We start from the raw sequence: 12,746 nt of genomic DNA on the forward strand, positions 1-12,746 counted from the left end.
CATTGCTGATTTCACCATTAACTCTTCACCTGAACAGTTTATGTCGGTATATATATGGTATCATTGTAATCATTGACCATCAAAACATAGGGGTAGACATCACCTTTTCTGTGTTATCATGTTTGGTTCAGGAGATATGACACAAAATACATAATTTGGTAGCATGTGTGTGTGTGTGTGTGTGTGTGTGTGTGTGTGTGTGTGTATGTGTGTGTGAAAAGCAGGACTGAGGGTAGGGTAGTACCTGCAGTGAAACTATTCCAGTCTAGCAGTTTGTATGATCTGGTGTTACCCAAGGCTGAGTCAAATCGCCACGTTAGTAGATCGGTTAAAGGAGCGGAGAGAAAAAGAGAGAAAGAGAGAACGAGAGAACGAGAGTAGAAAAGAGAAAGAAAACCAAACACCAACTACAAACAAGAACACAACACTGGACAACACCATTCCACAGGAACTGCAAAGTCAGACAAGAGTTATCTGAGAGAGTGACCACGAGAGCGAGAGCGAGAGAGAAGATATGGACAGAGAGGAAGAAAAATAGAGGTCTGGGAGAGAGAATGAGGGGGAAAGAGGTGAGAAAAAGATAGAGAAAAAAGCATGCAGCAGCACTATGTCAGAGGCTCTAAACCAGCACATCTACAATAAAACTACATGAGCAGCTCCTTCAACCAAACCATGCTTTAATTAATGCACACACACACACGCACACACTAATTAAACATTCACACGCAATAGACACCCTCTGAGTTGTAGTTCAGAACTTAAAGTTTTTCTCCCTTTAATTACACTCCACTATACAAAATAACAACCTCTCTATGTGATACCTATTTTGGAAACATGTCAGCATGCAAAATGTAAATTAGTAGGTAAAGGCTCAGCTTTGTTAGCTTAAAGGGGTCACCGGATGCTAAATTCATTTTACAAGTTGTTTGAACTTAAATGTGTGTTGGAAGTGTGTGCGCACATCCATCCTAGAATGATAAAAATCCACCCAGTGTTTTTTTTAAATCCCTATTTTAAATCCCCTCTCTCAAATCAGGCTGTTCTGAGATTCCTGTCAGAATGACATAGTTCTGCACAGGCCGCTCCCACGATAGTTGATTGACAGGGCCGTCTTACCCTAGACCCGCCCTGAGTGAACTGAGAGCTGTCCGCCATTTTGTCAACTCAAACTTTGTCAACTTCCGCAGGGGAAGACAAGAGGTCTCTGATTGAGCAATTAAGGTGTTTTGTTGTTGGATGTACTAATGAATATAGCAGCCGTCATTTACTCCCGACATCTGAGCCGCTGAAGACGCAGAGGATTAAAGTTACTTTCGTTTTTGAAGGGAATATGCTGATCCTGATCTGCCTAAATGTGTTTATGTTCGCGCAAATCATTTGTGATCCAGCTTCATCTACAGAAGAAGTGAGTATAAGGTTTTTTTATGAATCTTTGCAAATCGCCTTTCCTAATAAGTTAGCCAGTTTCGTGGCAAAAGTTTACAGTCTGCTCGTCACCCCACAGAAGAGAGGGTCAGCAGAGCTCATTAGCATTTAAAGCGACAGACTAAAAAACAGCTTGCTGAAAACAGAGCTGATTTTGACGGTAAAAAAGGTGTTTTTTTTACACTACCATTGAGAAATTTTAATCAAAGTATGTTATAGACTTTTCATTAAGACCCTAAATAATCATATCAACTTGTGGAAAATGGCCATCCGATGACCCCTTTAAAGCCTGAATGCATGCAAGTGTTATCCATGCAAAATACAAACAGATCACTACAATGGGCAGCATTTCAAAAGGTGACAAGACTTATGGGTCAAACTGAGGATAGACAAATGTTAGAATGGGTAGGGAATGAGAATTTGAAACATTATGAGACAAAAAAAAAAATAAAAAAAAATAAAAGTTAATATATTCAATTGCATGCAACAGGGATGTAAAAGTTCACCCTGACAAGTATTTGATTTTTTATAAAAAAAAATTTGATGCAGTGCAACATGAAATTTGATCATGATTTTGTTCTGTTTTATTATTTTGGTCTGATTCATAATTATTTTCAAAAATTTGCTAAATAAACAAATAACAGGGACAATCGAACAAGTTCTTGTAGATTGAGAGTCTGAATTTGGTAGATTTCTACAGCTCTACAAAATAGTGTATACAGTCAAACCAAAAATGATTCAGACACCAGATATATCTTTTGATATTTTTTTTACTAGTGGGTGCAGGACACTATAGTTCATTTATGTAAGTGAGGATAGCAAAATAAAGTGAACTGTGACATATTATACCCAAAAATCAGTCATACAGTGGACTACCAGTAAAATTGATACAAATTTGGGTCCAAAAATTATTCAGACACTTTGACCTGACCATGTTTTGCTAAAGTGTTTTTCTCTTTAATTGCTAATATGACCTTTTTACACCACAGACTGAACAAAATTAAATCGGTAATCGGTTAACCTAAATTGGTATTATTTAATTGTGTACTTAAATTTAACAGCTGAATAATATTTGGTTGATTGTAATCCATTACATACCTTTCTATCAAAGCTATCTGGCATTATCAAGATGAATTTGTTCTGACACAGTTTAACTCCGAGATCTTGTCATATTTTATTACCATTTTCTAAACTATAGGAAATAAACTGTGATAATGTGAGAAATGTTGAAGGTGTCTGAATAAATTTTGGTTCGACTGTATATGCATACTTAAAAGAACACAAAAAAAAGATAAATCAATAATAATTGAGCAGCAAATCAGCATTTTAGAATGATTTCCGAAGGATCATGTGAGTAATGACTGCTGAAAATTCAGCTTTTTCAATCACAGGAATAAATTATAATAAAATATATTAAAATACAAATCAGTTCTTTTAAATTGTAATTATGTTTCATAATATTATAGATTTTTACAGTTAATATTTTAATAAAACAAAATTATAATAAATTAAAAATCAAATAATTATTATTACTTAAAGGGGTCATATGATGCGATTTCAAGTTTTCCTTTCTCTTTGGAGAGTTACAAGCTGATTGTGCATAGATAAGATCCCTGAAGTTGCAAAGACTAAAGTCTCAAAACCAAAGAGATATTCTTTATCAAAGTTAAGACTCTGCCACGCCCCCCTAAAACGGCTCGTTCAAACACGCCCCCACGTCTACGTCAAGATGTGGAAATATTTGCACAATGCAGCCCAAATGTTCACGCATAGAAAGAAGGCGTGGTTTCAGTAACCGCAGTAGTGTTGATGCAGCCATGTCAGGGAGATGCTGTGTGTTTCTAGGTGAAAGCAAAAGCACTTTATTTGGCCTTCCGAAAGCAGATGCATTTAGGAATCATTAAGATCACTTACAACAGAACAGCAACGCATTTTATGGACGACCGTTTCGTGAACCTAGGAGAGGAGGTAATTCTGACTTTGCTCTGACAATCTGGCGCTTCTGAATCAGCGACTGTATGTTTTGTTATTAGTTTAAGCATTTGCTATTGACTGTTCAAATGTGCGGAATTTTGTGTGTCGTGTGTGTGTGTGTGTGTAAATGTGTGTGTGCGCGTGTGCTCGCGTGCGAGAGAGAGAGAGTCACAGCGCAGCATCGTTTATGTGTGTGTGTGTGTGTGTGTGTGCTCGCATGTGTAAGAGAGGGAGAAACGTCACACAATCGCGGCTTGTGTGCAAACACATACGAGCTTCATCACTGTGTCTGTCACGCGACTGTTCCCCTCTCGGGCTGATGGTAAAACTAAAGACATTATTTACTGTCTTTACAACAATTTTGAAAGCTGAAGCTTGCGATTATGGAAAGGGGCGTTACACTTCCGACGCAGCTTGTGGTGTTCGGCCAATCACAATGCACTGGGCCAGTTGGCCAATCAGAGCAGACTGCGCTTGTAAGGAGGGACTTTGTAGAAAACGAAGCGTTTGAGAGAGGTGGGGCATAGAGGACCTACAATAACGTACAGTATTTGAAAAATAATGTGTTTTTTGAACAATAAAACATGTCAACATATTGTTACACGAAAAACACAAAAAATTATCTTTAAAATAGCATCATATGACCCCTTTAGATTTTATAATATATATTAGGGCTGGAACGATAAATCGATGCTCTGGAATCGATTCTCAGCTTAGATTTTAACAGCAGATGGCACTGCATGCTTTAGAAACAGCCGTACTCTGCTTGTTTCCAATTCCTTACACTAGAGGTGTGCGATATGACGATTTTTGATCGTGGACGATAAAAATGTCTCCACGATCTGCTTTTGAAGAAATATCGTAGTATCGTGGTACAGCACACATTATGTCAAATACAGTTCTGGCGCCTCCGTCTCTATATACTGTACAACACGACATACAGCAGTAGAGCTACTCTGACAGGACACTGCACTTATTCGCAATCGCAAAAGTACATTATTTGCACACAAGCCTTGCTGATTAAATGTTTCATTCACGCGCTGGTCTGACGTGCGCTTTTTCTGAGCGCATACACCTGAAGCACGCACACTAAAAAGCCTGTCTAACAGTGCCTGATTACTCAAATAAGTTATCTTTTGTCCGAATACTGTCAAAACACACAAGGTTTACATACAAGCTCCGTTGGTTATCTCTAAAATGAAAGTAAATAGTTAAGAGAGAAACGGATGCGTGCCTGTATATTAGATGCGTGCAGCTCTTAAAGGGACAGGACACTAAACATGCTGTCGACTGTCATTAAAGGGATAGTTCACCCTAAAATTTAATTTCTGTCATTATTTACTCACTCACATGTTGTCCCAAAATTCTATTATATATTTCTTGTGCTGAACCCAAAATAAGATATTTTGAAGAATGAGGGTAACCAAACAGTTGCTGGTCCACATTGGCTTTGATAGCAGGAAAGAAAAATCCTATGGAAGTCACTGTGGACCAGCAACTGTTTGGTTTTCCACCTTCTTCAAAATAGCATTTATGTTCAGCAGAAGAAAGAAACTCATTCAGGTTTAAAACAACTTTTGAGTAAATGATGGCATAAAAATAAAACATTATGACAGAATTGACAGACAGATGACAGAATATTTATTTTTGGGGGAAATATTCATTTAACGTTAACAAAACAACAAAACGCAAAGAGAAAAATCACTCACTATTCTTGACTGAAAAACTTTAATACAGTTGCTTTAGGAATCTAGTGTTTTATTTTTATATTTGTTCATTCAATGAAATTGTACCTTTCTATTGTACCTGAAAATAAAGCACTGTTTGTTTTATTTGTATATTATGTGTATTTGTAATGTGCATCTTTGTTCTTATTTTTTAAAAAGAAAGATAAAATAATGACAAAGATTTTTATCTTCGCTCCACTTTGGCCTAAATATCTGCCATGTCTTTTTTTTTTTTTTTTTTTGTTACCTTGAAAGGCTTTGTCTTTCTAGTTTGGCTGTAATGCTCAGACAACTTGTAAAACCAAAATAGTAAAACCAACATGACAAAGAATCGTGATAAAATCATGAATCGTGATATAAAAAAAAAAATAAAAAAAAAACGTGATATGATATTTTGTTTTCCATATCGCCCATCCCTAACTTACACACACTTGAATCTAAAATAATCATTCATCAAATTCGAAAATGTTGAAGCGAATTACAAGGGTGTTCACAGTGGGCTGTGTTTACATTAATCTCGCGTCATAAAAGCATTCTGAGCTGAGGTGAAATTACATGACTCGGCCGAAGGCACAAGAGCTCTTCAGCGCTCTTCTTCATGAGCATTTGAGTATGCGGATAAAAGCTAGAGTAGAGCACCATCTGCTGTTAAAATCTAAGCTCAGAATCGATTCCAGAGGAATCGCGATGTATTCGGAATATCTCAAAATCTATCCATGAATCGATTTATCGTCCCAGCCCTAAATATATTTACATATTGTCTTAAAATTCAGAAAGCAGGGCTCCAGACTAACATTTGAGAGCAGTGGCACCAGCGCAACTAAGTTCTACAGATGGTGGCGCCAGGAGCAGATTTGGTAGCGCTGGGGGTGGTGTGTGGGAGTATTAAAATATAGATTATTTAATCATAAAATTACTATTGTTTTGCATTAATAAGTACAGTTACTAATAATATTACATGCTCATTTCTTGCTGCTTTCATGTTTATACAGATTTGACAGTAAAGCACTAAGCTTGAGTTGGGATGCATACAAAATTTACTTTTATTAACTATAACTTTAGTATAACAGTAACGTGCAAAATCAAATTTTTATATAGAAAATTTATATATTCCACTCTTATAATATGTACCATTATTCTTCTAGAATTATATGGAACTGACCAACTTCAGTGATTATGTGTGATTTAGTCACAAATTGAAGAAAAGTTTGTGTTTTTCAAGGCACTTTGTGACTTTTCTTACTTCATACACAAAAAAGTGTACAATTCTGCCAAAATCTGATTTCTTGATAATTATAATAGTGATTTTCAAAATATAGAGAAAAAGTGGAAATGAATGACTAATAAGCTGATAAGTGCTCCTCTGCTGCTGTCTACTGGTTATAATTGTAGTAAACAAACACTTAAGTAAAATAAAAAAAAAATACATCAAATCATAAAATATATATTTTGGTCATCCCATTAAAAATAACATTCAAATTGTATCATTTTAGAGCTTTAAAGTGCTGGAAATAGTTATTGAAAAGTAATTGAATTTCTCTCTCAAAAGGTTGTACAAACCCTGAAATGAATAATATAATGCATTCAACTATTTCTACCACAACATCATGGTTATAGTTAGCATTAATACTTCTGGTTTTCTGACGTACGTCAGCGCTGTATATAACAGAGAATTCTGTGCAGAATTTGAATGATTCTCACTAGATCTCGCAGCAACCTTATTCATTGTGCGGCGAATTCAAACGCTTCTCACTGGATGTCGCAGCAGTGCTGCATCTGTAGTAACAGTGTCACGAAATCAACTTTGGCTCCCGATTAAAGCTGTTCTGAGCTCGGACAAGTTTGTTTGCGTCGCGGTCTGAGCTGATAAATGGTCCGCGCTGCGCAGCTGAAACGCAGCATGGTTTAGTTACGCTTTCGTTTCGTTTGCAAAAATTTGTCGCACTGGCAGGAAAAAAGTCTGGAGCCCTGCAAAGCATTTGCATTTCCTAGCTATGCATTAAAAGCTTGCCAAAACCTGCTACTTTTCCGTTAGAAATGGATATTAAAATATTATACACTAGAATATTTGGTTACACTTTATTTTCAGGTGTCTTTGTTACAGTGTAATAATATATATTTAAGTACTGAGTAATAATAATTAACCACATGTATTTACTATATGGTTAGTAGGGTTGAGCGATGTCTACAAAATTGCCATCGGACAATGTCTGCAGTGAAACATCCCTATGGACGATGACATCGGGGGGTGGGGTTTGTAGTTAGGAGGTGTGCCCGAAGCGTAAATCTGTATTCAGAACGGCAAGGAAAACAAATAACGATTGCCAACGGTTGCAGTACATAAAATTTCACTTACCACATAAACAGACAAGGAGAGATGACTGAAGCTGGTCGCACACTGGACAAGAAGAGCAGCGTTGCGCCGCGTCCCACCACATGTTTAAAATTCAAACATTTTCTATGAGCGTACGCACACCAGCGGCGCAATTCGGCGTCTGTTTGCGGCGCCTAGCAACGATTCAAAACAATGTAAAGTGGTGCGACGCGACGCTGAGCTTCTCATCCTGTGTGACCAGCTTGAGATGATGGCAAATGATTTGCAGATCCCGAGCACAACTGACAAACATCTGATCTTGTAAAATGTGTGGTAAGAACTGCCGCTCCATAGTATAAACAGTATGTACGATCGTGAATCTCAAAAGTGAAAGTGAAACTAAAAAGTGATCGCGTGTAATAATACTGTACATAATAGCAGCTCCCTGATGCCCACAATTTAGGCTATATACAGTATATTTACACAATGATATAACAGCGAGAGAAATTAGGCTACTGAAATATATATTTTCCTCCCATCATGTATTTATTCCCTTTTGGGGTCCCGTAGTAGGCTACATGGCATTTTCTTTCCAAACACTGTACTGGGATGCAGGGGGTATGGGGGGGGGGGGGGGGGGGGGGGGGGGGGGGGGGGGATATCACGATGCCTGCTCAACTATGTCTAGGATTAGGGTTCAGTTTAGAGGTACTTGCATGTAATTATGCATAATTAATTGTTTTTATAATAGTAAGTACATTTAATGTGTAACAAAGACACCTTAAAATAAAGTGTTACCGAAAATTTTAAAGGTTGTATTAAATTGCATTAATACCAATATTTACATCCCTATAATGCACTGTTAGCACGGACTAGAAAGAGTATATCGAGGGGTGAGAACCCGAAGGGTGTAAGTGACATTTTTGGTGAAATGGAAATATATACATCAAATGAAAGCTCTTAATGAGCTCTTTCTACTGGCAAAAGTACTGTCATCCATGAGTGTACAAATTTGTATTATAAACAATTGAAATCAGTACACAAAGTCAGATCAAACTATGGTAAATTTTTTGTTTTGGCTCTCCTGTAAAGTTGGTGAAATGTAACTTACGCCCTTCTGGTTCTCACCCCTCGATATGCGGGTTTAAAAAAAGTATTTCTTGTGCATGTGCTAATAGTGCAAAAATAATGTTCAGGGGAGATGGATGTCTCAAAATCTCAAAAGTAATATAGCATCCTAAGCTGGAGAGGACAAAACATTAAGGTCAAGAAATGGTGCATGTGATGCAGAACATACACTGTAAAAAGAACTGAAACTGAAAATACAACAAAAGCTCACCAACAACATGCACACAGCCAAATCACCTCAAATGCACCTGCTGATTGATTTATGTTCTTACTACAGTGAGGTTAAGTTATATTTCATGTTGTTTTAAATTGTGTTCATGTATCATGTATTTGGTGCATTTACGTTTATGCTTGCGTAATATGAGCCGTCTTACCTGGGTTGTGGATTCGATCCAGAAGCTTTACTGAGCGCGCACTGACCACGCCTCCCACATGAAGGAGAAATCCAGGAGGGAAGGCAGCCAACGTGAAGAAAGGATATTCCTGAAACACACAGAACGGTGATGGAGGGATCATACAGAAATTACCCATGTGACCCACTGGCATTCTAGCAAATGTCATGAAGACAGGTGAACTTCTGTACTGAAATTTTCACACAGAACTAAAGATTTTACAGCACAGAAATTGAAACCTGTGGGTCATGCCATTACATTGTCAATATTTAGCCAATCACAACACAAGACTCATGCAGAGATACAGAAACTCAGACACTGTAGGAGACAGGCTCTTTTACTGGGTAACAACTCTGTTAAGTGCAATACATCAGGACTTACCAGTTGATGTAAGTGGCTTAACAAGTGGTAATAAGATGCTCACAAAAGCAAAAAGTATAATGCATGCAAATATATAACAAATATGCATGAATTCCTGATTAAAAGCCTCAACAAAATTGTTACCAGTACATTTTTTCTCAACCATATAAGTGTCAGGGAACTGTCGTGTGTGTGTCATGTGTTCCTGCCTCTTGTGCCCTTATTTGGTTTGTTTCCTGTCCTTGTTAAATGTAATCCTTAGTTAATTCTTGTCTAGCCGTGTTCGTCTCGTTATCTATGATTTACCTGTGTATATTACTCCTGTCTGTTCAGTTAAACTTCGTCTGGTCTACTCGTTAACCCCGGTGTGTGATGTCCTTGTCTGCCTTGCCTTGTCCTGCCCTGCCATGTCTTGATGTTCAGTAAAGTGTTATTTGAGTTTCTATCCTCGTCTGCGTGTTCCTGGTTCCTCCCTCGTGTGTGCACCGTGACAGAAGACCAGACCAAACAGTAAGCGGCGCCCCTTCACCTCGTTTTGTTTTCCGTTTTTCAAAAGTCTTGTTTTGTTCCTGTTCTGTTTGTCCCTCGCGGCATGGAAGTCGCCACTCGTCCTCCTGACTTAGCCCGCGTCAAGTGGGCGTGGGAGTTCGGCAGGATTGCCGCGAGTGCCGCGAGTCCGTTGGCCGCGAGCCCTCCAGCCTGACGATGGCGGGAGAAGTTCGCCGTTGTCCGCGGCTCATCCAACCCACCGATCGTGGGAGATATCCGCCGCCGTCCGCGGCTCCAGTCCCAACCTCGCCGCTCACACCGAGCCCGCCGTTCGCGGGAGTTCACGCCGCCGTTCGCGGCACACCGAGCCCCGCCGTTCGCGGGAGATCACGCCGCCGTCCGTGGGGAAAGCCCACCCACCGTCGGCGGCTCACCCTATTCACGCCGCTACCCGTGGCTCACCGACCCCGCCGTTCGCGGGAGATCACGTCGCCGTCCGTGGGGAAAGCCCACCCACCGTCGGCGGCTCCCCTGTGCACGCCGCCGATCCGCCTCTGACTCAATGCCCGCCGGCCAGCCTCTGACTCAAGGCCCACTGGATTGCCGCTGACTCAAGCCCGCCGGATTGCCGCTGACTCATGCCCATCGGCCGCCATGACCCTCTCCGTGGATGAAGTCCACACGTCACGGCCAGGAGTGCCGTATGTATGTCTCGTTGTGCCCACAGGAACATTTTAACTTACCATGTCTTGTCCATGGAGACTCGTCTGGGGCAGGCGGCTCCTTGAGTTGTGGCCATGGAGGCCAGTCGCAGCCGCTTGCCCCCCCTGTCGCAGAAGTGGAGGAGGTTGCTGAGGGACCCTGACTCCTCGTCATGCCCAGAGGAAGCCTCAGCTTCCTAGCCAGCCCAGGAGGGCTTCTGGTTCCTGTGGGATGTCCTGTCCTGTTTGTCTGACCCTGGAGGGTTTCTGTCGTGTCTTGTCGTGTTTTGTCTGTCTAGCCCCGGAGGGCTCCTGATACCCCCTGGATTCCCCATGGAAATTTTGGGGGGGGGGTAGTAGAGCTCTGGGTGGAGTGGGTGGGCCGAAGAAGGATGCCATGGCCACAGTTACCACCTGCCATGGCCTCCTGAGCTCCCTGCTCTGCCATGGGTACTGTCTGTCTGTTCCGCTCTGGAGGTCCCCGTCCTGTGGTCCGTGTCTGTCCTGAGAGGCCTCCAGAGCGCCCACCCCCCCTCCCCGATGGAACTGTTAAGGCTCGGGACGAGCCTTTCGGGAGGGGGGAGTTATGTCAGGGAACTGTCGTGTGTGTGTCATGTGTTCCTGCCTCTTGTGCCCTTATTTGGTTTGTTTCCTGTCCTTGTTAAATGTAATCATTAGTTAATTCTTGTCTAGCCGTGTTCGTCTCGTTATCTATGATTTACCTGTGTATATTACTCCTGTCTGTTCAGTTAAACTTCGTCTGGTCTACTCGTTAACCCCGGTGTGTGATGTCCTTGTCTGCCTTGCCTTGTCCTGCCCTGCCATGTCTTGATGTTCAGTAAAGTGTTATTTGAGTTTCTATCCTCGTCTGCGTGTTCCTGGTTCCTCCCTCGTGTGTGCACCGTGACAATAAGTATGAAGACACAGACTTCAAGATCTCTGGCTCTTCATTTACATTAATTTCTTTATTTACAAGACATTTTACCCTTGGACCAAGTTTACAGCAAAACTGTGACATACAGGTAGACATGAGAGCTTCCTAGCACCTGTCAAAGGTTCTAGAATATTCTCCATGGAAATGGGTGCATTACCACATGGCCCCCAAACCAATAGTCACAATACTGATGTGTCATTGGTTTGATAATGAAGGACTGTCATTGGGACAGTAGAAGAGATGCGGGTCTTCCAGTTCAAAGTTCTTAAACAGGGAGGAGTTTGGGAAACATGAAAGATTCTACGATCAGAAAACATTCGGCATGCCCTCTCCAGACATACCCCTGTTCTAACAAACGCTTTAGAGGATGATGAAACACCCTGAAATCCAGTGAGAAAATGACAGAGTGGAGAAACATCATTCTCATAATCACCAGTTCCACTTGTGTGCATAAACTTGATTGTGAACACATAAATGCATGTGAATGTGTCTTTTTCTTACTCTTTGCTCCAGTGCTGTTTGGGTCTGCTGCCTCAGAAGAGCTTTGAGAGGCCCTGCCTCCTTCCCTGCACTGCCGCCACTTCCCATTCCTGTTCATGATGGAGAAGAGAGAAATTTCGGGAAATGAAAGAATGTAAACAACACCTCATTTCTATACAACCCAGTGCACAATGTTACAATAGCCCATGCAATCACATACATTCACCTCTTCTAAGTGCCCATGGTTGCATTTACATTCACAAGAATAATCAAAACTATTAATTAAAATGATGCATTTACCCAATTAAGCCTATATAAAGCCTTTATAAAATTTTGGCTACTTGAACATTAATATGAATTTTTTGACATGTAAGCAAATCACTCATTTATATCTGCATAAGTACAAACTTTTCAGTGATTTGTTTTTTGGAGTGAAAAGCAAATTGATATAGAGAAAAGTCTCAAGACTACATTTAGTTATTTATTGCGCTCTTGTGTGCTGTTGTCAAAAGTAGGAAACAAATATGCATGCAGGAATATTCCAATACCTATGGAGCAAATATGACCTCTTTTGGAAAAAAAGGCTTCACCAGAATACCTTAATAGGGAATTGCATGTAAAAATGGTTAATATACACTATTGTTCAAAATTTCAGTGAGATTTGTTTTTTTTTAAATAAATCTCTTATGCTCACCAAGACTGCATCTACTTACAAACAGTTATATTGTAAAATATGATTACAAATTTAGCAGCCATTACTGTAGTCTTCAGTGTCACACGATTCTTCAGAAAACATTATAATATGCTGATTTGATGCTCAAG

The 12,746-nt window shown here is 40.2% G+C and overlaps 1 protein-coding gene across 7 annotated transcripts in view; it reads right to left on the reverse strand.

Annotated features, from left to right (window-relative positions):
- The window catches only part of c2cd5 (C2 calcium dependent domain containing 5), a 51,621-nt gene that overhangs the window by 28,233 nt on the left and 10,642 nt on the right, over positions 1-12,746 (reverse strand). For all 7 annotated transcript variants that reach the window (XM_079446503.1, XM_079446504.1, XM_079446502.1 and 4 more), the window contains 2 exons: positions 11,946-12,034; positions 8,943-9,051 (listed from right to left, as the gene is read on the reverse strand). In XM_079446503.1, the coding sequence (XP_079302629.1) occupies positions 8,943-9,051; positions 11,946-12,034 (198 nt within the window). The remainder of the gene's footprint in view (positions 1-8,942; positions 9,052-11,945; positions 12,035-12,746) is intronic.

The sequence above is a fragment of the Barbus barbus genome (assembly GCF_936440315.1).
Source record: "Barbus barbus genome assembly, chromosome: 22".
Taxonomy (NCBI): Eukaryota; Metazoa; Chordata; class Actinopteri; order Cypriniformes; family Cyprinidae; genus Barbus; species Barbus barbus.